Source organism: Dipodomys merriami, unplaced genomic scaffold (assembly GCF_024711535.1).
Source record: "Dipodomys merriami isolate MVZ:Mamm:240054 unplaced genomic scaffold, mDipMer1.0.p SCAF_1, whole genome shotgun sequence".
NCBI classification, from domain to species: domain Eukaryota; kingdom Metazoa; phylum Chordata; class Mammalia; order Rodentia; family Heteromyidae; genus Dipodomys; species Dipodomys merriami.
In genome coordinates, this window is record NW_027202270.1 from 39,541,899 (window position 1) to 39,568,172 (window position 26,274).

The 26,274-nt window shown below is 36.9% G+C and overlaps 1 protein-coding gene across 3 annotated transcripts in view; it reads right to left on the reverse strand.

Annotated features, from left to right (window-relative positions):
• Agps (alkylglycerone phosphate synthase) overlaps nucleotides 1-26,274 on the reverse strand; it is a 109,556-nt gene that overhangs the window by 57,105 nt on the left and 26,177 nt on the right. For all 3 annotated transcript variants that reach the window (XM_070020327.1, XM_070020331.1, XM_070020330.1), the window contains exons 2-9: nucleotides 23,743-23,832; nucleotides 18,083-18,173; nucleotides 14,616-14,736; nucleotides 14,352-14,426; nucleotides 10,524-10,595; nucleotides 7,821-7,900; nucleotides 5,006-5,086; nucleotides 924-1,049 (exon numbers count right to left, since the gene is read on the reverse strand). In XM_070020327.1, coding sequence (XP_069876428.1) covers nucleotides 924-1,049; nucleotides 5,006-5,086; nucleotides 7,821-7,900; nucleotides 10,524-10,595; nucleotides 14,352-14,426; nucleotides 14,616-14,736; nucleotides 18,083-18,173; nucleotides 23,743-23,832 — 736 coding nt within the window. The remainder of the gene's footprint in view (nucleotides 1-923; nucleotides 1,050-5,005; nucleotides 5,087-7,820; nucleotides 7,901-10,523; nucleotides 10,596-14,351; nucleotides 14,427-14,615; nucleotides 14,737-18,082; nucleotides 18,174-23,742; nucleotides 23,833-26,274) is intronic.

The following is a 26,274-nucleotide window of genomic DNA, read 5'->3' on the forward strand; positions in this document are numbered from 1 at the left end:
ATTAGTAATAAAAATGCTGCAACATTAGAATTGAAAACCAAACTGAACATAAAGTTCTCTAAAATGTGCCAAGCATTATGACACATTTGCAATCCCAGCATTCAAGAAGCTAAGAAAGAATTTTCAGTCTGAGGCCAGCATGAGCTACATAGTAAGATGCTGGATGAATGAGTGAAGTTACCAAATACTAAACGTGGTCCTGAACCCAAGGAACACCAAAGACTTAAATTTTCATATTATATTCTTTAATTCTTAGAATTCTACACTATCATTCTATTTTACAAAAAAAAAAAAAAAAGAAACAGGTTTCGAAAGGCAAAACAATTTGTATAACACTGTTAATCACTGGAAATGTTACAGATGGAACAAAAAATGTAACTAGTGTGCTCACAGTTACATTACTATCACATTAGCAAACTGGCACAGGCAAAGTAAAATTTTATTCACATTTATTTAAGCATTACAAGTCTTATTGCTACATAATAGAATAATTTCAATCGGGCCATATTCCATAGTTTAAAATTTTTCCCAGAAAAAAAATGAAGGTAAAAACCTCCTAATGTAACACATAGCAATAATGAGATCATCTAAGTAAATGGACTAAATAAATGAAGAATATTTAAATAAATATTTGTAAAAAATTTACAAGCTTAAACATTAGTCACTTGAAAAGGGACATTCTAAAATAATGGCCACAGCTGTGTTACTTAATTGCTTAAAAATTAGTCACTTGGAAAGGGGAAGATCCTTAAAAAATGAGCAGAGCTGTGTCTTTCGATTGTTTTTATTATACATGTTTAATATTACTATAATCAAAAAGGGTATACTTTTAAATCCAACTTTTAACCTTTAAAGGCTTTTACTCATTTTATAAAAGACTTTACTCACTAACCAATTATTATACAATAACTACAAAAAATTACCAGGTCCTCAATATTGCCATAGATATTCTTCTTCATGCCTGATGCCCTGGTAGATATCCATCCTCCCATAGTGCTGAATTCCAGGGAGTCCGGTTCATGACCTGTACAATAACCACTTTCTTTAAGCTGAAAAGTAAAAATGTAACATTTTACTACTGAAATTTTACAACCAATTTACAACCATTTACTACCATTCACACAGCATTCAATACATTAACTGCTCCTATACTGAAATTTCCATATGTCATTGTTGTTTAGATTCAATAATCTTGTTTAGAAAAATAAAATTTTTATCATACTACTACTAATTTTTAATAATTTTGCCTACTGGATAACTATAAAACTAAAGGTGGACCAAAAGACACTTGTATTTTCCAATTATTTACTCCTTACATTATTTTACTTTATTTAATGCCAGTTGTCCCTCCTACATTTTTTTACACAAAGAGACAATTTCAACATGTATGGAGATCAGATTATGCTTAAAGAACTGCCAAGTTCACCCAAACAGTTTCAATAAATAAAGCACTTAATCTCTTTACTCCCTATTCTAATATAATATGCAGTAGGTCTACAGAAAATCTGAGCAAATTGCCTGTACTTAATTCTCTCAAGGAGTCATGTGTTTTAATGTACAACCATCTGGCTAAGTTTCCTGCATGTAACACTGTCATTTACTTGGGATGTGGATCGTGGATTCCTGTACATTAAACAGTCACTTGTTCCTCATTTTTCTATATTAGTTTGGCTGCGCCATCTGCACAACACCTGAGGTTGAATGGATGCCCTTTACTGAAACACCACCAAAGCCATTCTACTGAAATCACTTTAAAGACTCAACTACCTCCTGTCAAATGGTATGACACCACCATCTGCATACCCACTGTCTACTGCACTCAAGCCCATCAATCTGTGTTGACCATTTTGACAGTCATCCGGTGAAGCAACTGCTTCTATTTTTGAAGTAAACCATGCAGAGATGTATTATATGGCAGCTCTGCTTGTACCTATGTATTTAAGTATGATAGGGAAATTGTAATCCAAATTTTAGTCTATTTGGACAAATATCATTAATTAGTGTTTGAACACTAGCAATGGAAATTATTCACCTTTTCTAATTTTGTTTCTAGGAAAGCAAGATTTGAAAAACATTGTTATTTACGTTTTTCACTAAACATTCAACTTATTTATGTTTAAGATGATCATAACCATTCACAAATAAGCTAGGTTAAAATGAACATTATCAGACTGTCACAGGGCCTGGGAAGGTGGCTCAGTGGTAGAGTGCCTACCTTGCATGCATGAGGCCCTGGGTTCGATTCCTCAGCATATAAGCAGAAAAAGCCAGATGTGGCACTGTGGCTCAAGTGGTATAGCGCTAGCCTTGAGCTGAAGAGCTGAGAGACAGTGCCCAGGCCCAGAGTTCAGGCAAAAAAAGAAAGAAAAACAAAACAAAATCCAGACTGTCACATTTCTTCCTAAACTCTATCCTCAAACATTCGTGTGTGTGTGTGTGTGTGTGTGTGTGTGTGTGTGTGTGTGTGTGTGTGTGTGTGTGTGTGTGTGTGTGTGTGTGTGTGTGTGTGTGTGTGTGTGTGTGTGTGTGTGTGTGTGTGTGTGTGTGTGTGTGTGTGTGTGTGTTTGGTGTGTGTTTGGTGTGTATTTGGTGTGTGTCTGGTGTTTGTGCACACAGTATCGGGACTTGAATTTAGGGTCTGCATATTGTCCTTTAGCTTTTTTGCTCAAGGCTGGCACTCTTAACCACTTGACCCACATCTCCACTTGGAGCTTTTTTTGGTTTAAAAATCAAAGTACTAGCATGAAAAAACAGAAACAGAAACTCTCAAATAATACTGGTAGGAATACAAAATAAAATAATCATTTTTAGAAAAAGTTTCTTTTTTTTTTTCAACTGTTTTGAGTACATACTCCATTTCTAGATATTTATCTAAGAGCATGACAGTATACACTAGATTTCTACATGACTGTTGGCTGCAAGCTTTACTTGTAAATAGCCTTAAAATGAAAATAATCAAGGACTGGGAAGATGGCTCAGTGGCAGAGCGCTTGCCTTGCATGCCTGAGGCCTTGTGTTAGATTCCTTAGCACCACATAAGCAAAAAAGGAAAAAAAAAAGCCGGAAGTGGTGCTGTGGCTCAAGTGGTAGAGCGCTAGCCTTGAGCTGAAGAGCTGAGGGACAGTGCCCAGGCCCAGAGTTCAGGCCCCACAACCAGACCCAAAAAAAAGAAAAAAAAAGAAAATAATCAAAGTAAGGATCAACAAGCAAAAGAATAAACTAGATGATAGAATGCTAACTATATGATAGAATACCACTAAATAATAAAAATAATACATGAAATGGTAAAAATGAATCTCAAAATAATTATGACCAGAAACATTGCCCCTGTAAAAGTGAACTATATGATTATAATAAAACTATAGGAATTAAAATCCATCTACACTTCCCCCACAGTATAACCCCTGCTTTCACTGTACTTGATGTCGGTATAATTTGTGGAGGGGAAGGGGAAAAACAAATCGTTTAAATAAGGATACAGGTGGACCTGTTGCAACAATGAGAAGTACAAGTTGTCATGTCCAAAACGAACTTTACAACTTGGGGCGGGGGGGGGGGGGGGATTAGGTGGGGGGGAGAGAGGATGGGAAGGGTAAACAAAGGAGGAGGCTACAAAGCTTGATAAGAAATGTACTCACTATCTTGCCCATGTAATTGTAACCCCTCTGTACAGTATTTTCCCAATAAAAAAAAATTAAAATTAAAAAAAAATCCATCTACACTGAAAAAAAAAAAAAAACCACCATGATTGTCATGGATTAGGTAAGGACTTTGAGTAGGGCTGAGTAAAGCAAGAGGAAACATTTGGAATTCATGGATATATTCATTATCCTGATGGCGCTGATGCTTTCATGGCTATACTCATGTCAAAGGTTACCAAATTACACATTTATCAAGAAACATTTACTATATGATAGTTATACTTCACTTAAATTATTATGAAGTAGCGTAATGTAAAACAAAAACAGGATTCAGATTTTGATCTAAAATCCCTAAGAAATAAACTCTATCAAGTGAGAATTAAGCAATTATAGAATAAACAAATTTTGGAAAATATTACAAATTTTACCCCTAAATATTCAGCTTTAAAATGCTGAATTTGAAATGTCTATTAGACCTTTAAGTAGAGAGACCAACTAGGAAACAGGATATATGTTCAGAAAAAGTGTCCACATCAATGATACAAATGTGGGGGTCTATAGTACATAAAAAGAATACTTAAGGTCATGTATGACTAGATGAGGCAAATAATGCTCAATTAAAATTAGTTGAATTAAAATTTCTAAGTATTTTACATTATTAACTTATTTTATCCTAACAAAAACTTCAGAAAGTAGAATTATTCCCACTTTATAAAAGAAACTGAGGCATAAAGGTTAGTGATTTGCTCAAAGTTACACACCTAGGAGCTACAGTTTACAGTAAAAGCTAATATCCATTAGAAACAAAAAATATAACAGGAAGCTGGATGGGAAAAAAAACAAAAAACAGAAACACATACAGACTATTAACTAGTAAAGTAGCCAAAAGTGTAATAAACCTGAAAAATATCCCCAAATTCAGAACGGACATGTTAATGACTTTCCTTATCCATATTAAAAATCAATGCAAGCCAGGCACCAGTGGCTCACACTTGTAATCTTAGCTACTCAGGAAGCTAAGATCAGAAGACTGTAGTTCAAACCAGTTCAGGCAGAAAAGTCCGTGAGATTTTAGCTACTATGGTATGTATCTGAAGAACAAACTAAAAGCAAAATGACTAAGTACATACAGCTCAAACAGCAGATACTTGCCTAGCAAGTGTGAAGTCCTGAGTTCAACTCCCAGTAAGACAGAGGGAGGAAAGGTAGGAGAGCAAGGAAGAAGAGAAGGAGGAGAGGGGGAAGGAAGGATTAAAAAGAAAAGAGAAAAAAAGAATCCAAACAATGCAATATACTGTGAAAAGTACTTTATTCAGACAGAAGATAACAGCAGTTTTTTAAACCTTAATACAGAGATGTCATACCTGTCTTTCTAATTCTTGTCCTGTTATGCCAGCCTCTACATGAGCTGTCAGATTGTTCTCATCTACCCACAGAATTCGATTCTGTTACAAAAGAAAGAGAAAAGTTTATCTCTATGAACTACTAATATTTCCTCAGGAAATATTTAATTTCTTTAAATCCAAAGCAATGAATGATAAAGACTATTAAGCAAGTAGGGTTTTCCGATGGACAGCTACATGGGAAATGAGTTCCACTAAAACCTTAATATATAACATGTCATATTAATCAAGGCAGTTGGTTGGTTAAAAAAAAGACTGTCTTTATGCATGTATTAATTTGAATTGAACTTAATCTTTTAGCTTAGTCAAAAACTCTATGCCTAGAACTAGTGGTTCATGCCTTAATCCTACTACTCAGGAGATTTGAGATCTGAGGATCAAGGTTTGAAGCCAGCCTAGCTGCCAGTCTGTGAAACTCTTACCTCCAACTAAGCACCAAAAAAGCTGTAATTGGAGCTGTGGCTAAAATGGTATAGTGCTAGACTGAAGCAAGAAAGAAAAAGAAAAGCTCAAGGATAATACCCAAACCCTAAATTCAAGTCCCAGACCAATAAAAAATAAAATAAAATAAAAAACCTTGTCCAGGATGAAGTGCTTATTTACTTGTAAAACATAGACAATAGTAATACATACTCACAGGGTTGTTATAAGAACATGAGATGCTGTGCATGAAAAACATAGCATATATGAAGCCTGTCAATACTATCAGCAGTACTGTTATCAAAGCAATCATATTTACTTAAAAGTTTTTTTTTTTAAATGAAGAGCTGGGCGCCAATGGCTCACGCCTGTAATCCTAGCTACTCAGGAGGCTGAGATCTGAGGATCGAGGTTCAAAGCCAGCCTGGGCACAAAAAACCGTGAGACTCTTATCTTCAATAAACCACTCAGAAAACCAGAAGTGGCACTGTGGCTCAAGTAGTAGAGTGCTGGCTTGGAGCTGAAGAGTACAGGGACAGCGCCCAAACCCAGAGTTCAAGACCCACAACCAACCAAAAAAAAAAAAAAAATGAAGCCAGGCTCCAGTGGCTTATCCTAGCTATTCAGAATGAGACCTGAGGACTGCAATTCAAAGCCAACCCAGGCAGACAAATTCTCAAGACAACCTCTAAGAAGCCAGAATGGAGCATGCCTCAAGTAGCTGAGTGACAGCAATGAACAAAAAAGCAAGTGAGAGCACAAGACTCTGAATTCAAACCCACATACTTGGACAAAAAGAAAAAAAATCAGAAAATGGATGGAAAAAATACACCTGCTAGGTTATCTTAATATAAATGCCATCTCTGCTTTAATCTGAAATAGAATCAGAAATCCCATGTAGAAAACAGCATATCCTTGCCTCATTCTTAAAACAACTGAGTATTTTCTGACTCAGCTTACCAAATGTAAGATTGCCAACAAAGGTGTGCTTTTTGCAATTCTTAGTTGATCCAATTTTTACCTATATATATGAATGTTCATGAATTATTTTCTATTATTAAGAATGAAATTCCTGGGCGGAATTGGGAGGGGGAAGAGGGAGAAAAACGAGGGAGGGCTTAGCAAGTTCAACAAGAAACGTACTCATTACCTTACATATGCAACTATAACCCCTCTGTACAACACCTTGACAATAAAACTAAATTAAAAAAAAAAAAAGAAGAAGAATGGAGTTCCTTAGCCAAATGTCAGTGGTCCATGCTTGCAATCCTAAGTACTCAGGAGGCTGATATCTGAAGATTGCAGTTCAAAGCCAGCCAAAGCAGGAGAGTCTGAGGCTCTCACTTCTAATAACCATCAAAAAGTCATAAATGGAGCTGTGAATCAAGTGTCAAAGCACTAGCCTTGAACATAAAAGCTCAGAGACAGTGTCCAGCCCCTGAGTTCAAGCACTAGAACTGGAACCAAAATCAATCAATCAATCAAGTCCTTCCCTCAGTGATTTTTCACTGGATTTCAAGGAAGTCTTTTGAATTTTGGTGTATTCAATTTCTTTTTTTTTTTTTTTTGGTCCGGTTGTGGGGCCTGAACTCTGGGCCTGAGCACTGTCCCTCAGCTCTTCAGCTCAAGGCCAGTGCTCTACCACTTGAGCCACAGCGCCACTTCCGGCTTTTTTCTTTTTGCTTATGTGGTGCTGAGGAATCGAACCCAGGGCCTCAGGCATGCAAGGCAAGCGCTCTACCACTGAGCCAACTTCCCAGCCCCAGTGTATTCAATTTCTTAGTAATAAGTAATGTAAATTAATATCTTTCCCCAACAGGCAAAAGACTGGTCCTGAGGCAATTATATTCATGGTAAATATAGATCTTGTACCTATCTAATGTCTAAGTATGTTCTGGTAAAAATAATAAAGAAATACAAATAAAATAATAATAAAAGAGAAACCAATTCTTATAATCCTGACTACTTGGGGGCTGAATGGGAGGACTGAAGTTTGAGGACAGCCCAGGCAGAAGAGGTCACAAGACCTCTTCTCTACACACAGCAGGGCTCAGTGGTATGTGTCTGTTATCTTAAACCACATGTGGCTGGGATCAGAAGGATCAGAGTTCTAGGCCATCCTGAAGATAAAAATCTGAAGACTACATCTTCAGGAGGAAAGCAGAGCACAGTGACACATGATCCTAGCAATGATAGGAAGTGGCGCTGTGGTTCAAGTGGTAGAGCGCTAGCCTTGAGCTGAAGAGCTGAGGGACAGCACCCAGGCCCAGAGTTCAGGTCCCACGACAGGACCCCCCGCCCAAAAAAAAAATACCTTCAAAAACTATCTTCAAATACATCTTAAATTATCATATACCATTTGTGAAGTATCCAAAGAAATTATTGTTCTTGTCTCATCCGCAGGACACATTAGGCCATATGAAACACTTGTTCCTCCTGCCAAAATAAAAGACAACTATTTTACTTAAATATTTTACTTAAACTATGTTTTAAGGGCAAATCTCTAATTTAGACTACACAGTGAGGCTGCCTAAGAAATGAGATCTATTTTTACTTTACAAAATATGATTTGCAAATGCTAACACACTAAAAGTAAACTTATCTTTCTTTCATGCTGAATGCCATAATGAGGCAATATTATATTGCTCCATCCCCTGATCATGACATACTCAAAGTGAAGCTCCTAGCAATTTGTAGAACTCAAAAAATGTAATTAGAAAAGTTCTAAGCTGGGGCTGGGAAGGTGGCTCAGTGGTAGAGTGTTTGCCTTGCATGCATGAGGTCCTGGGTTCAATTCCTCAGCATCACATAAGCAGAAAAAGCCGGAAGTGGTGCTGTGGCTCAAGTGGTAGAGCACTAGCCTTGAGCTGAAGAGCTGAGGGACAGTGCCCAGGCCCAGAGTTCAGGCCCCCACGACCGACAAAAAAAAAAAAAAAGAAAAAAAAATGTCTAGATTAGGTGATATTTAACAACAAAGTTATATATTCTCTGGCGAAAAAGTGATTTTAAAATACAATGTGTAATACATAGAAGTATTTATCTTTTCGTGTTGTTGTTGGCTGTGGGGCTTGAACTCCAGGCCTGGGCGCTGTCCCTCAGCTCTTCAGCTCAAGGCTCATGCTCTACCACTTGAGCCACAGTGCCACTTCTGGTTTTTTCTGTTTATGTGGTGCTGAGGAATCGAACCCAGGGCCTCATGCACGCAAGGCAAGCACTATACCACCAAGCCACTCTCAGCCCCTAGAAATATTTAAACCATATACTGTTTTACTGCTCTCTCTCTCTCTCTCTCTCTCTCTCTCTCTCTCTCTCTCTCTCTCTCTCTCTCTCTCTCTTAAATGGTTGGTCGTGGAACTTGAACTCTGTGCCTGGGCACTGTCCCTTCAGCTCCTTAGCTCAAGGTGAGTACCCTACCATTTGAGCCACAGTGCTACCTCCAGTTTTCTGGTGGTTTTCTGCCCAGGCTGGCTTTAAACCACAATCCTCAGACCTCAGCCACCTGTGTAGCTAAGATCACATGTATAAGCCACTGGTTGCCTGGCTTGCTGCTTTCTCTTTGTTGTCAAAAGCAAAATGTTTTCTTAATATAAGTAAGAATATTTTACAGTCTTAGCTAGACCTATATCATCCTACAGCAAATATAATAATACTAATTGGAATTTCATGCATTTTACATAGGAGAAAGTATGTGGATGTCACCTATCATAAGTAGTATAGAAGTGATCTGTATGGATCGTATTAATTTCAGAAGGTAAGATAATGAACATCAGCTACAAACAAAATGCCTGTGATAAGTAACCATTACTTGCTTGTCTTACCATCTAAAATACAATATTTTATCATAAGTAGCATCATTGTGCCTTTTTGAATGAATTCAATATATAGTACTAGCTGTGGGAGTAGAGTTTCTGGAATAATGGACATCCATTTCCTTTCATTCTATCAATGCCAATTTGTTGAGTGAAAGTGATTTCCTTTGGTTTGTGTAAGTAGTTAAAAATATCATAAATAAAAGATCAAAAGAGATCAAATTCACTTAAAAACACAAAACAACAGCTGAGTGCATGCTAATTCAAGTAGCTATTTCAGAGACAAAGACAGGAAGAATGCAGGTTTAGGAAAAAATGTTCCAAGACCCTTTCTCAACAACAAAGCCCAGAATGGTGACCATATTCATAATCTCAGCTACACAGGAGTATAAATAAGTAGGAGGATTGTGGCCCAAGGCCAAAGCAAAAACTCAAAACTCTATCTGAAAAATAAATAAAACAAAAAGAGTTGGAGCCATGGCTCAAGTACTAAAGAGCTTACCTCGCAATTATTAGGCCCTAAGTTCAAACCCTAGGACCATCAAAAACAAACAATAACAACGAAACAATGCAAAACAATGTTTTCTATATTGGAAGATACTGATTTAGTCATCACTATATTGATGATATCTTAAGTTGCACTGTGTATCATGATTACTCTGTTCTCAAATATTTACATTTGGTATATTTATATTTTATCTTTGAAACTTTAAATGCTTCTAGATGCTGGCAGCTCCTGCCTATAATCCTAGCTACTGAGGAAGCTGAGATCTGAGGATCACAATTTGAAGCCATCCAGCAGAAAAGTCTGTGATACTCTTATCTCTCAATTAGTACCAAAAAAGCCAGAAGTGGAGCTGTGGCTCAAGTGGTAGACTGCTAGCCTTTAGCAAAAAAGCTTAGGACAGTATCTAGGCCCAGAATTCAAGCCACAGGATCTACACCAAAATAAACAAACACACGCCAAGAAAATGCTAGGTCAGAAAATAACTAGTAATGCAGGAACATTTTCTTATTTAGTCATCAAATCACAGCTTCAAATATGATCTCGTAATAAGCCATGAATTAAGAGTAAACTAAGTCTCAGTTTAGGAAGATCTACTGTTACAGAAATGAAAATGATAAGCCAATTTTAAAATAAACGTAACTATAAGAATGTTTGTTTCCAAGAGATACAAGAATGTTTAAAATACAAGTATTTTAAATACAGTAATTTACATCATATTAAAATTTGAAAGCACAATACTTACCACCAATTGGTATGATACAAAGGTTATATTTGCATGCTAGATTCACAATCTTAACTACATCATCATGACACACTGTTGGAAAAAAAAAAGAAAAATAAATTGAGAGGCATATTAACTCTGGTTACCTTAGGAAATGAGGATTTACAGTTCTTTAACATCTGAACTTTTCCTTTGTTTATTCACTCATTAACATATTAACTAGCTATATTAAAAGTTGGCTTCCAGCCAGGCGCCAGTGGCTCACGCCTGTAAATCCTAGCTACTCAGGAGGCTGAGATCTGAGAATCACGGTTCAAAGCCAGCCTGGGCAGGAAACTGCATGAGACTCTTATCTCCAATAAACCACTAGAAAACTGGAAGTGGTGCTGTGGCTCAAACAGTAGAGTGCTCGCCTTGAGCTGAAGAGTGCAGGGACAGCGCCCAAGCCCAGAGTTAAAGCCCCACAACCGACCAAAAAAAAAAAGTTAGATTCCTTCCAACTTTTATTTTTAAATAATTTCAAACATACATTACCACTGTAATTACATAATTCCAGTCTAAAGCAAAACTAAGCAATTAACATTGACATAAAACAATCAGCAAACCTACAGACCTCACTCTAATGTCTCCTTTTCTATCCCACAGTCTAATCCAAGATCACACACTGAATTGAGTTGTCATGGTTTCTTAGTCTTCTTTAAGGTAGACCTTTCCTAAGTCTTTGACTTTGATGGCAATGGTATTTTTGAACCCTGGTCAGTTGCTTCATAGAATATCCCTCAGTTTGACTTTGTATATGTAACCTCACAAATCTTTGCAAAGATGCTGCAGGAATAAGTGCTATGCTTTTCTCAACATGATCTGGCAATTGACATATTTCATTTCTAATGTCCTCTTTGATAGTTTGATTTGGTAGTATTTGCTAAGTTTCTCCATCAAAATAATACTATATTTTCTCTTGAAATTAATATCCTTAGATTATGTAAACAGAACGTTTCCTTTCATACTTCACCCCTTAAGGTTGCTCTTTTTCTCTCCCCATACTGGAGCTAAAACCGAGGGACTTGCACATGCTAGACAAGTGCTCTACCACTTGAGCTATACCTTTTCTAGACCCCATCAATGATTTATATTCTGTCTGAAATTTTTTGGTGCTGGTCTTTGTGCTTGAACTTAGGGCCTTAGTGCTGTTGCTGAGTGCCTGCCACTCTTAGCTGTTTTGGTGCTTAATTGGAGATAGGAGTCTCTTTGATCCTCAGATCTCAGCCTCTTGAGTCGCTAGGATTATAGGTGTGAATCACAAGTGTCCAGTCGTTGTTCTGTTTTTTAACAAACAAAATTTTTACATAAAATAGACTAGCACATGAATTTCTATTGTATGTAGCTGGAAGGTTCTCTATCAGTGTCAGTTATATTACTACTAGGAAAGTGAAGTACATGAATAACTATCTGTCCAAACTAAAAATATTCACAGGTATAAAGGTCACAAGTGGTAAAAATCCTGATTAAGAATAACCCCAAGTCAGAGAAGTTACATGTTATTATAAATTCTTACTTTAAACATCAGATACTCTAATAAAGCAAGATGCAGAATTTTGATTCAGACTGAACAGATTTAAAGACAAGTATAATGACAGATTTCTTTTGCAGCTCTTAAATTACAAACTGAGATCAGATACCTTGGGACCATGAATCCGTTCCAAACTGTTTTATCACTCAAAGCCCATGGCTCTAAATTATGACATTTTCTCAAAGCTTATCCTCATCATATTTAATCAACAGGAAATTTACATTAAAGGTGAATTAAGGCCTCAATGAACTGATAATATGTTGAGAAACTATTTCAAAGAAGTCCTTAAAATAACTCTAAGATTCTGCAAAATTTACAAATTGCATTTATCCAGAAATGTAACATTCATATAGATTTTTAAAGTGTAAAACAAAATGACAAAGGAATTCTTTCACTGGAATTTGCTTCTCAAATATGTACAGGAAGCTTAAAAGGTCAAGAAAATATTAAGATGCCAAGTATTGATGGCTCATGTCTATATATTCTAGCTACTTGCTGGCTGAGAGCAGTAGCATCAAGGTTCAAGCCACTTTGACAGAAAAATAAAAAATAAAAAATTCCTCAAAACCCTCGTTCAAAAACAAAATAAAACACAAAAAGTAGGGCTGAATATGTGTAGTTCATGAACAGCTTAGCAACTACAAGGCCAAGAATCCTGTACCACCAAGAAGGAAGCCAGGGAAGGGAGGAAGAAGAGGAGAGAAGGGAGGAGATGGGAGGGAAGAGAAGGAGATAGGGTAAGTTCAAGTAAGAGGAAAAAAGGGAAATAAGGAAGGAAGGAAGGAAGGGAGGGAGGGAGGGAGGAAGGGAGGGAGGGAGGGAGGGAGGGAGGGAGGGAGGGAATGGTAAGAATAAAAATAGTTAAAGTCATTGCAAAAACACAGTTAAGTACTGGTAAGAAACTAAATTGGAATGGAAAGGGGAAAATAAAAAGGGTAAAGGTGAGAGGGAAATAACAATAACCAAATGGAAATTATTTTTTAAAATTAAAAAAACTTGTGCAATATTTGATAAACTTCACTTGTTTCCTTAGTCTGTTCTTAAACATTTAGATATCTTAAAGCAAAACACAAACTCCCTTTATAGTATTTATTCTCTCAACATTTTAACATTCAAACACGAAGTAAATCAATAAAGAGCACAAGTGAAAGTTTTTTCATGTGTTGAAAGAGGTCTATTTACTACTTATACTATTTAAAGTTTCCAAAGGAACTGAAAATTGATGAATCTTTGCCTTCATGTTTTTTAGTAAGATGGTATCAAATCCTGGTACAGAAGTAGCCTAAAGCTACTTAAAAATTGGTACGCAAAACAATTTTTTTTCTATTGAGATACCTCTTTTCTTTCTTGCAAATAAATTGCTATGCTAACAGAAACAAAGGAATTATTTCATAACTAGAGACAGACAAGAGACTATATATCCTAAGTATCAGGAAACTAATCTCTGTTCTATATGCGCTAGGAATTTCCTGCTGTGTATCTCACCTCTACTCTAACACCATATGAATACATAATTTTCCCTTCAGATAGTCCTTGCAAAGGAGAAAGATATTATCTAGGACTTGACTATCCATGAATGAGCTGATGTTTTGAAAATTAAAATCCAAAGAGAAAAACAAGTTTTAAAAAATCAATAGAACTTTCAAAAGATGCAGTCTTGGACAGCAAAAAACAATGTAGTTGTCCGGACCTTAAACTATCTGCTAACAGAAACAGATAAAACAAGAACAGCCATGAAAAAGATGTGTGCCTAAACCATATTGGGGTAAGCTCCTGCATCTTCTATCCTAAGCCAAACATAAATAATTTCTCAAAACATCCATGTCTGTGTATGTACATACAAATAATATATTGTAGCTGGGCACCAGTGGCTCACGCCTGTAATCCTAGCTACTCAGGAGGCTGAGATCTGAGGATCGCGGTTCAAAGCCAGCCTGGGCAGGAAAGTTCGTGAGACTCTTATCTCCAATAAACTGCTAGAAAACCAGAAGTGGTGCTGTGGCTCAAGTGGTAGAGTGCTCACCTTAACCTTCCAAATTAAAATGGCATGTTAGTGATTTCTAAATATAATTACTTCCATGTACAATGAAGAGTTAATCATCATCAATAGATGCAGCCCTTAAAACAGTTCAGGACAATCAGATCAAGAAATAGTTTCATGACATTTATATTTTTTTATATTTTTTACAACTCATGTTTAAAAGCAATATTTCCAATACTAAATTTATTTAAGATTTAATAATAGTAAATTAATGATGCAGCTAGGTAAAATAACTTACTTGGCCATACAACTATATCAGGAATTCGTTGAAGCATTCCTTCCCTGAGCAAAAATATTTCATGAAGACAATGACCTGTTAGGTGATTTAAAAAGTGCAGAAATATTGTAAATTAGAGTAAAAATTTAAATTGATAAACTACTTTGTTAAATAGCAACTTCTTTGTAAACTACGTAAAGATAATTTTAAAAAGAACATGCAACCTTCTCAATCTTTTCCAAAACAAACAAAAAAAGTAAACAGTATTGATATAAAATGGCTTACCATGAGCTCTAAACACTCGGTCATCTGCCTCTTGTGAATATGAAATATTGGTTTCTTTAAGTTCATAAAGAAAATCTTCATTTACAATAGATGGAGGTGCATCACTAGGATTCAAAGATGCCTAGAAAATATTTTTTTATTTTTGCTTATTTGTAAAAAGTAAATTTTGAATACCTCGGTTAAAAAGAATGACTATGAAATGTACATTTTTCTCCTTCTGCATCCTAAGTTAGACAGATTCAGAAACAAAGTTTATGAAAGTAGCAAATTGCCTGGCTAATCACATTCTATAACCTAAATCAGTTTCCTTTTACTTGTATTTGCAATCCCCACAATCAAAAATAGGGAAGCCTCAAATCTTCAGTTTAGACTCAGGAAACTGGAAAGAAGCTACTTATTTTTGAACTATATACATTTTCCTGTATTTTCCTGAACTAAATACATTTTCGTTAATGACAACTTCAAAATGATTTAAAAAAAAACTTAAACAATCAACAAAAAATATTAGAGCAAGTATAAAACCAATGTTACAGAACTATTTTAAAACTTAGTCATGCAGCACTCCATAATTCATACCTGTAATCCCAGAAGAAACTCAGAGAATTAATGCCAGCCCACCAAAAAAAAAATTAGCAAGACCTTTATTTTACTTAGTAAGTTGGCATTGTGGTATACTGTACACCTATGGTCCCAACTATACAGAAGACTATAGATAAGCGAATCACAATTAGGCCAGGCTTGAGCAAAAATGTAAGATCCTACCTGAAAATAACTAAAGCAAAAATGTGGTTCAGGTGACTTGCCTAGAGATCCTGGCTAGCAAGTGTAAACTGTCCATTCAAACCTCTGTACTATCAAGAAAAAAAAAAGAAAGAAAAAAATATATACATAAACTTGATACTTATTTACAAGTATATTGAATGGTAATTTTCAGCTTTAAATTTAAAACTATGTGACACTGAGCCTGCCAGTTGCTCATGTCTATAATCCTAGGTACTCAGGAGGTGAAGGATGACAGTTCAAAGCCAGCCCAAGCAGGAAAGTCCATGAGATTCTTATCTCCAATAAGCAACTCAGAAAAAGCTGGAAGTGGTACTGTTGCTAAAGAGGTAGAGCACTAGCCTTGAGCACAGAGAGGCTCAGGAACAGAGCCCACGCCCTGAGTTCAAGCCCCAAAGACCAACCCACACCCCACCCCCCAAAAAAACAAAACCACAAACAAAAACTATGTGACACATTATCTTGCCCAAGTAATTGTAACCCCTCTGTACAGTATGTTCACAAAAAAAAAAAAAAAAAAACTATGTGATACTGGGTATGTCATTCAACTTCTGTGAGCCTTAGCTTCTCAATCTGTTAAATGATATTATCACTACCAAATGTGTAGGACTATTGTTAAGGGGAGCAGCTCAAACATGCCAATTTTTGTTAAAAAAAAATTGTATGCCTAGCATATTAAATCTGATATAGAAGAAAAGCTATAATACAGTATTTCAGAAAAAGAATGTACAAGAATATGTGAAAAAAATCTATGATACCAGGCACAATGGCTCAAGCCTGTAATCCTAGCCATATAGAAGGTAGAGATCAAGGGATCAAGATATAAGGCCATATCAGGATAGGAAAAAAAAAAGTTCATGAGATTTCCTGTCTCATTCAATGGCTGGGCAGATGACTGGGACTTGTTATCCTAGCTCTGAGAAAAGCACAGTGGTTGTGCAAAATGGTACAGGCCTGTCATTTGTCATTCACAGTAATATGGGGAAGTATAAGTAGGAAGATTGCAGCATAGGCTAGCCAGGGCATGGAAGGCTTTGCTTTGAAAACAACCAATCAAAAAAGTCCTGGATCACAGAAGCAGATGGCTCAGGGCTATAATCCTAGCTATTCAAGAAGCTGAAAGGAGAGGATCAAAATTCGAAGCCAGTCTGGATAGGAAAATCTGTGAGACTCTCATCACCAATCAATCATCAAAAAGTAGAAATGAAGCTGTGGCTCAAGTGACAGGGCACTAGCTTTAAGCAAAAGAGCTTGGAACAGAACCTAGGCCCTGAGTTCAAGTCCTAATAAACAAACACAGACATATCCCACAAAAACGACCTGGAAGCATGGTTCAAGTGATAGAGCACTAGCAAACATGAGGCCCTGAGTTCAATACCAATATTGCCAGAAAGAAAGAGAGAAAGTCATACATGTTATGTCTATACTCTCTTATTAAGATAATTAGAATACTATATTCATTCATATAATACTGAATGGCTCCTATAAATCAGGTACTATCCTATAGTGAATTAAACATAAAATAAGTTTGACCTCATGAAATTTATCCTACAGTAGAAGGGAAATAACCAAAAGAACCCTAAAAAAATGTATTATTATTTTCAGTTACAAAAACTGAAAGGCAATCAAATGTAGAAAAAGGGGTATATATCTAAAACTAACAAAAATTTTGAAGATGGCAACTGTAATAATATAAAAAAATCACAAATAGTTGAGAAAGAAAAAATTTAAGAGATGAAAAAGACAAGAAAAGTTCAAAGAATGGGCAAGAAATTATTTGCTCAGTCTAATTTATTTACAAGAATACAACAACTAGATTTCTAAATCTAGCTGTCTAAACTAAATAAAAATTTAAATTTCTAAATAAATCTAACAGTACTGAACCGAATACCAACACTTAATAATATGTTGTAGACAATGGTGAATATTGTATAGGAAACAGCCTCCAACTTTTAGATTTATATTCAGCTGAAACAATATGAAAAATACAATGTGGAACAATATGAAAAGTATAGCAAAATAACAAAAAGTAATATTAATATGGAAAGAAATGCCAGATGTTTTTAAAGTTTCATTTCTGTATACTTGAAAGAGTTTGGGATTTTTTTATTGATTTTTTTTTCTGTAGTCTAGGCTGGCCTCAATATCCTAATCTCCTGCCTCTGCTTCTTGAATGTTGAGATGATAGGCATAAGATACCATGCCCAGTTCAGTTCAGCTTTTTAATCTCACTTCTGATATTCAAATCCACATAAACAAATTAAAATCTCTACCATTTATATAAATTTTACTTTATGTAATTCTCTATACTCTTGAAGTTCTAACATTAAATGTAACATATTTTATGTTAATTTATTTCACATTTACTCCAGATTGTGGTCAATTATTTACAAATAAGTCTATTATCTAAAAGAACAGCCACTTACATTTTTGTAACAAAGTGCTCTCATAATTTCTCTTCACTATTACCTTGTAAGAGGTACAGCAGGTTTTACCTCTACTTCTCAAATTAAAATTATCAAGGCTCAGATAAAACATGCTCCTAGAAATCCTAACATGGCCAATATAATTACAAGACTTCACCATAATAAAAATGTGAAACAAGCAACTGTAAGAAATTACAGACAACTCTAATTAATTTGAGATTTAAAAAAAAAATCACAGTGAAGTTATTATTATGTGCTTACTTTAGAGGTAGTTCTATGTTCCCAATATATTCCAAGGTTAGTCTGGACCCATTCTCTAAAAGATGGTAAAACCATGCCACTAAGAGGGTACCTAAGGTACAAAGAAGATAAATTATTAGAGCAAGGTATCTTCTTGAAAATATGAGTGCAAAGTATATTCTGCTTCTTGAAATGGTCAAAAAGCTATCAACCCAACTATTTCCCACATATAACTACAAACTCAGGACAAAAACAAACAACAAGCTGCTGGGCGCCAGTGGCTCACACCTGTAATCTCAGCTACTCAAAAGGCTGAGATCTGAGGACTGTGGTTCAATGCCAGCCTGTGCAGGGAAGTCTGTGAAACTCTTATCTCCAATTAAATCACAGAAAAAGCTGCAAGTGGCACTGTGTCTCAAGTGGTAGCATACTAGCCTTGAGCAAAAGAAGCTCAGGAACAAAAATGTCGAGGCCAAATTCAAGCCTCAGGACCAGCCAAAAAAAAGGCAAGGCAATATATATAGACCAAAAACAGGCAAAAAGTAGAGGAACCAGGCACACTGTATTTGGAAGAAGGAGGAAAATATTACTTAAGTTTCTACTTTTGCTTTAGTTTTTTGTTAGGATTTTAACTAGCAGGAGAGCTCCAGCTGGTGCCCAAAAGGTAACAAAAATCCTGACAAGCTACCATCCTTCTAGCTTGAAGAACCAAGAGAGAGAGGACTGAAAACAGCAGCTAGAAAGCACACATATGAAATAAGGACTTTTAACACTGGCAGAATGTCTAAATGATTCTCAATTACACATGTAATATGTTAATGGTGCCCAAACAAAAATTCCATTGTTCATTGAAACAGAGACAGATGAACAGATTTTGGAGTTTGAAATCAGGCCTGGAGTTAAAATCAGGCTTGATTTTAATGAAACAAAACTCAGAGAGAAAGCTTCCTTAGAGGAATAACAATCAATATCACAACAGCCAAGATATACTCCAAAATAACAAGGCATGAACAAAGTGTGATCCATAATCAAAGAGAAGGGGCAATTAATGACTGACTCAAAGATAACAAGATAAAAATAGCACAGAATGATTTTAAATTAGCTATATTAATTATGAAGGGAAAAAAATGTTCCCCCCCATTGAGTAACAATAGTCTCAATAGAAAAACAAAATTTAGCAGGGCGCTGGTGGCTCATGCCTGTAATCCTAGCTACTCAGGAGGCTGAGATCTGAGGATCACGGTTCAAAGCCAGCCCAGGCACAAAAGTCCATGAGACTCTTATCTCCAATAAACTACTGGAAAACCGGAAGTGGTGCTGTGGCTCAAGCAGTAGAGCGCTTGCCTTGAGCTGAAGAGTGCAGGGACAGCACCCAAACCCAGAGTTCAAGCCCCACGACCAACAAGAAAGAAAGGAAGGAAGGAAGCAAGCAAGGAAGGAAGGAAGGCAGGCAGGCAGGCAGGCAGGCAGGCAGGCAAAAATTATTAAATTTCATTAATTACTGTGTGACTGAGCCTCTTGTCCACTTAGTTATGCTGTTTTGTTGCCAGTTGAAGTTTGTGAAACATGTTTCTATTGAGATTTTTTTTTTGGTTTGTGTTGCCAGTCCTGGGGCTTGAACTCTGGGCCTGGGCACTATCCCTTGTTGTAAGGTAAATCATCCCAGAAGCCACATTTTAAAATACAGAATATTGGAGTCTTTATTATATACTAACAGGCTGTAGGCCACCAGTGGTTACAAAAGCCTGCAATGTGCAAATACACATAACCCATCTAGGAAACACGCTAAAGAGGAAAGAAATAACAATACCAACAAGCCAATTCAGTTCCAATGGAGAGCTGAACTGGGACTCCATGATGACTGGAAATAAGCCAGGAGACAGGACACAGGACAGGATCACGGAGACAACACATAGCATGGAGTCCAGCGGCTAGGCTGGTCCCGGCCTAAATAGGTCAGCAGGGGGCAGATCCTCAGAAAATTCCCAGTCCCAGGCACTAGACTGACAGATTCAGTAACTTATCTGCCAAGTGCCTGCCCCTGCCTCTAGGGGTGCCCATTATCTAGGAGGCAGGTGATGGGGGAGGAGGAAAGGGTTCCTTCTCCCAGCATGAAGACAAGATGTCAGACTCTACAATCCAGTATGTGGCCAGTATGGCGCCAGCCAGACCTGGCCTCCTTACTTCACCCTGACCTTCTTTTGCTCAAGGTTAGCACTATACACACAGTGAGAATTCTGGCTTTTTTGAGTAGCTTATTGGAGATAAACTACTCAGAGACTTTCCTGCCTGGTTTGGCTTCTAATTGCAATTCTCAGATCTCTGCCTCCTGAGTAGCTAGGATTATATGTGTGAGCCACCGACATCTGGTTCTATTGAGTTACTATAGAGCTGATATTAAACACTCTCTTTGTGATTTATGTTTTTCATTCTCATATGTTTTTTGATAAAAATAAATTTTATATTTTAATTTTGCTTTTTTTTGGCGGCACTGGGGCTTGAACTCAGGGACTTGTTTAGACAGATAAGATACTCTACCACTTGAGCAATACCTCCAGCTAGTTAATGTTTTTTAATTCTCCAAGTGAATTATAAAACTGATTTCTTTGGCAATATTGGGGTTTGAACTCAGGGACTTAAAACTTCCTGGGTGTGCCTTTTAACATGCTATTCAACCCTTCCTGCTTTATTTTTCAGATAAGGTCTTGTGTAAGCCTCAGACCATGACACTCTTACTTTACCTTTGTTCTCTCACAGCTAGGATTCCAGGCATAAACCACAACACCTAGTTTATTATTTAGGGTGTGTGCGTGGAGGGGGAGGGAGGGCCAGCATGGTGGTCCTGAGGCTTCAACTCGGGGCATGAGCAACTCTTCTTGAGTTTTTTTTTTTTTTTTTTTTGCTCACACCAATGCTTCACTTCATTTTTTTGGTGGTTAATTGATAAGTCTTTGTAGATTTTCCTTTCCAGGCTGGCTTTGAATTGAGATAGTCAGAACTCAGCCTCTTGAGCAGTTAGTATTACAGGCATGAGCCCATCAGCACCTGACTCCCAGTTTATTTTTTGAAATAGGGTCTAAATAACTTTTTGCCCTAGAATACTTCAAACAGCAATCCACCACTCCCATAATCCAAATAGCTGGGATTACAGGTATGTACCACCTATGTAATCTCAGCCTCTTCCATTTTCATATATTGACGTGTGCCTTTAATCTTAGCATATTATATATATCATATATATATATATCAAATCAAAGTGAATACTAGAATTCACAATATTATCAAATCCAAATTTTTCCTCAGTCTGAATTTTGAATTAATTTTTTAGAGCCAGAGTTCAAATATTGCCTATTGGTACTCATTCTTTTTTTTTTTTTTTTTTTTTGTCGGTTGTGGGGCTTGAACTCTGGGCCTGGGCACTGTCCCTCAGCTCTTCAGCTCAAAGCGAGCACTCTACCACTTGAGCTACAACGCCACTTCCGGTTTTGTGGTCTTTCCTGCCCAGGCTGGCTTTGAACCGTGATCCTCAGATCTCAGCCTCCTGAGTAGCTAGGATTACAGGCGTGAGCCACCAGCGCCCAGCTTCATTCTTTTTTCATAGTTATATTAAAATTCAATAAACAAACCAAAAACCAAAACACAGTTTGGCAGGGGTAGTGTTGCACAAAACTCATAAAACTAAGATATCCCTTCACAATTCTGTCCAGAAAACATTCTTCAAATTCTTTAAGTTTTCACAGTTCTATTGAGACATGAATAGCCTTTATAATTCTTATCAACACATTAACAAAACCATCTCAGAAATGTAAAAGCTGGGCTGGGAAGGTGGCTCAGTGGTAGAGCGCTTGCCTTGCATGCTCAAGGCCCTGGGTTCGATTCCTCAGCACCACATAAGCAAAAAGAAAAAAGCCGGAAGTGGCGCTGTGGCTCAAGTGGTAGAGCGCTAGCCTTGAGCTGAAGAGCTGAGGGACAGCGCTCAGGCCCAGAGTTCAGGCCCCACGACCGGACCCAAAAAAAAAAAAAAAAAAAAAGAAATGTAAAAGCTATCATACAAATGACTGATCTCTTACTATGTTTTTCCAATTATACCTCAGAAGCTAATTTTTTAAATTCTGTTTATATTCACACAGACCTAAAATTGTAGTCCTTTATTATTTCCCATACTTCAATGTAAATTACCAATTCTCATATCAAATTACTTTTGATAAATCAATGCCATGAAGACTGGGTGTCAGGGCGACTGTAGATTCCAAAAGATTACTTTCATCAAAATCCATAACTCAATTCAAACAAGTTGCTTATTAAAGACAACTGTGAAATAACTGGGCAATATGGATTAAATATGGTCTCAAATAATCAGATATTATAAAAATGTTTGTTATTTTGGAATTATGTTAACAGTCAAACATAACCAATTGTAATAGGCTCTTTATTCAGGAGGCCTCGGCTAGCAAGACCCCATCTGAGTTCCTGTGTGCCGTGAGGGTGTGTGCTGGCATGCATTCCTCTGGGGGATAAGGGGGACGTCCCTTCCTCCAAGCTGGGCAAAGGTCCTGCACCAGGTGCCAGGCTCCAGTGGTGTTTTTCAGGATATACCATTTGTGCTCCTCCTAGTTAATTGTGTATCAAGATTCCTTTTGTGTTCTTCTAAATAGATCCTCACATGCACCTTACTACCTCTTTTGTTGCCCTGAATGACTCTTTTCAGTCACAGATTAAAAGTTGCTAATCTTCCATATCCCCCAAGAGTTGTTTACCTTCAAGATGTTTACTTCCAAGTTGTTTTCCTTCAAGCTGTTTACCTTCCTGTCCTGGGATTGGCCTGACTACAGCCTTGCCTTCTATGCCCTATGTACATGATGTTTCAATAAACTTTGTCTATACCTGCATGGTATGGTCCCTTTCTGCCTACCAGATACCGAGTTCCTGGGTCTCACTGTGTAAACAGCAACAAGGAGGTATATATTTAGAAGGGTCATGACAATTTCAGAATTAAAAATAATATAGAAAAATGGGTGGGAAAGGCAGGAAGTGACAGAGGGGGTAAGATTAATTGGAATATATTATAAATACACAATATATGTAATAATTAAAATTACCCCCCCATAGCTAAACTAAGTTAGGAAAATAAAAAACCTACAGAAGGGTCTGGGAAGGTGGTTGCCTTGAATGCATGAGGCCCTGGATTCAATTCCTCAGTACAACATAAGCAAAAAAAGCTGGAAGTGGTGCTGTGACTCAAGTGGTAGGGCACTAGTCCTGAGCTGAAGAGCTGAGGGACAGCGCCCAGGCTCCACGACTGACCAAAAGAAAAAAAAAAAACCTACAGAAAAAGAAAGGGAATTGCTATGTGCTGATGTCTCATGCCTATAATCCTACTTACTCAGGAAGCTGAGATAAGAGGATGCTGATTCTAAACCAGCCCAAGCAGGAATAATTATAAGACTCTTTTCTCCAAATAACCACCAAAAAGCCAGAAGTGCTAGCTTTGAGCAAAAAAAGCAAGAGACAGCCCCCAGAACCTGAGTCCAAGACTGGCACAAAAAGAAAAAAAAATAGGAATTATGACAAAATTTTAATTTTTAAATTGGAGGAAAAATTATTACATTATCCTTTCTATTTTTATGTATGTTTAAAATATTCCTGTAGAAAAGGGAAAAGAACCAAAAAAAATGTGTTACCTTTTCCCAGCTAATTCAACCTGGCCCTTCTTATTGACGAAGAACTTGGAATCATTATATCCCCATCCATTCCATTTCATAACTTCTTGCCTAAAAAGAAAGGAAAAAAATACATAAGATCTATGCTAAACATTTCAAAACTAAACAGTATGAATAAACTTCCAAACTCATTTAAAAGACCTTATGCCTGGTAATACAGTATCACTTTAAATGAATACAAATTAAAACATGGGAACATTACTATTTTTAAATACAGAATCACTGTGACGAATTAGAATGTAGCATCATACATGGTACATAGAGAACTACACCAATAAATATGCCTTTAAAAAAAAAGACTCGAATGAGAATGGAAGAAGTGCTTAAGAGTACGAATATAGTTCATCTTGTACTAAAGTTTAAATTGTAGAATGTACCCTAGCATGTGCAAGATCTTGGGTTCAGTCTCCTAAATTTCAAATATATAAACCGTAAGGTATCTTGAGAAGTTCTCAATTAAAACTAATAATTCAGGTGAACTAGGCACAAGTTGCTCAAACTTGTAATCCTAGCTACACAGGAGGCTGAAATCTGAGGATCACAGTTCGAAGTCAGCCTGGGCATAAAATCTGTGAGACTCTTATCTCCAATTAACCATCAAAAAGCCTGAAACATGGAGATGTGGAGTAAGTGATAAAGTGATAGCATTGTGCAAAAAAGCTAAGAAGCAGTATCCAGGCCTTGAGTTCAATCCCTAGGACCAGCAAAAAGAGAGAGAAAGAGAGGTCAAAGCTACTTAGTGAGATCCTAAATCAAAATATTATTTTTATAGGTTTTTTAAATTTTATTTTATTGTAAAGATGCTGTACAGAGGGTTTCAGGTACATGAATAAGGTAATGAGTACATTGTCAAGCATTGTAAACATCCCCCTTGTTTTTCTCCTACAATCCCTTCACTCCCTGGCTCCCCCAGGGGAGTGTAAAGTTCATTTCCAACAGTGTCTTGTGAGTCTTATTGTTGCAATGGGTCATACTGTGTCCATGTTTCAGCATTTTGTTATTCTCCTTCCCCTCCCCAAATTAGATAAATATATATACAAGATGCAGGGTACCAAAATCAAATACAGTGACAAAATATTACTTTTTAAAAATAAAAATATTAATGTTGGGTTCTTAAACTTCTACTTCCATTAAACTATCAATCTCTACCTTCACCTGTACATCCTAATAGCTAATAACTAAGCAACTTTTCAATATTCCAAACAAGGTTCTATTTTTAATTTCTAAAATGTTAACATTTCATAGTTTTAAAGATTACTTCAATCAAACTCCATAATAACTCAATCATTCAATTTTGCACATTACACAAGAAATATGTAAGCCTGGTGCTTGGCAACCACACTCAAGTGGAGTGTTAGTATTTATCATGTTTCACCACAGTATCCTACTGTGATCTTTGGCTCAGCACTAAATCCATAATAAATCTTCCTACTGCTCATTTAGTCATGTAGTTAATGATGAAAATAACTTGATCAAAACTGTTCTCTAGCCAGAAGGTTATTTAATTCGTTAAAATTTCAACACAAATTTGATGGCGATGGCACACACCACTACTCAGCTAAAGAACTCATCTCCTGGGGCTGGGAAGGTGGCTCAGTGGTAGAGCACTTGCCTTGCATGCCTGAGGCTCTGGGTTCGATTCCTCAGCACCACATAAGCAAAAAGAAAAAAGCTGGAAGTGGCACTGTGGCTCAAGTGGTAGAGTGCTAGCCTTGAGCTAAAGAGCTGAGGGAAAGCGCCCAGGCCCAGAGTTCAGGCCCCATTACCGGACCCCCTCCTCCCCCCAAAAAAGAACTCATCTCCTTAAAAATACTAATAATATTCTAAGTAAAGAAGTATACACACTTTGTTAGCATCAAGTGTCCTTCTACTGTGTCATAACTCTCAAAAAATGACAAAATCTTATTACAATCATCATTCTTGCTCTACTTCAAAGGTTTTTCAAATAAGAGGTACATGAACATAATAAAATAAAAACATTATCTATCATACAAAAAACTGAGACAAAGAAACTAAGGATGTTCTCTTTAAAATTACAATTTACTATTTCATTCAGGAGACAAAGGCAGGAACTTCAAGATCAACCTGGACAAAGAGAATTCAAGGCTACCCTGGGTTACATAGTGAGGCTCCCTCAAAACTCAATGATGATGATGATGATATAAAATTGTGGTTATCAATAACACTCATTCCTGGCCAGGCACTAGTGGATCATGCCTATAATCCTAGCTACTCAGGAGGCTGAGATCTGAGGATTACAGTACAAAGACAGCCTAGGCAGGAAAGTCCGTGAGATTCTTATCCCCAATTAACCATCAAAAAGCCAGAAGTGGGGGCTGGGAAGGTGGCTCAGTGGTAGAGCGCTTGCCCTGCATGCCTGAGGCCCTGGGTTCGATTCCTCAGCACCACATAAGCAAAAAGAAAAAAAGCCGGAAGTGGTGCTGTGGCTCAAGTTGTAGAGCGCTAGCCTTGAGCTGAAGAGCTGAGGGACAG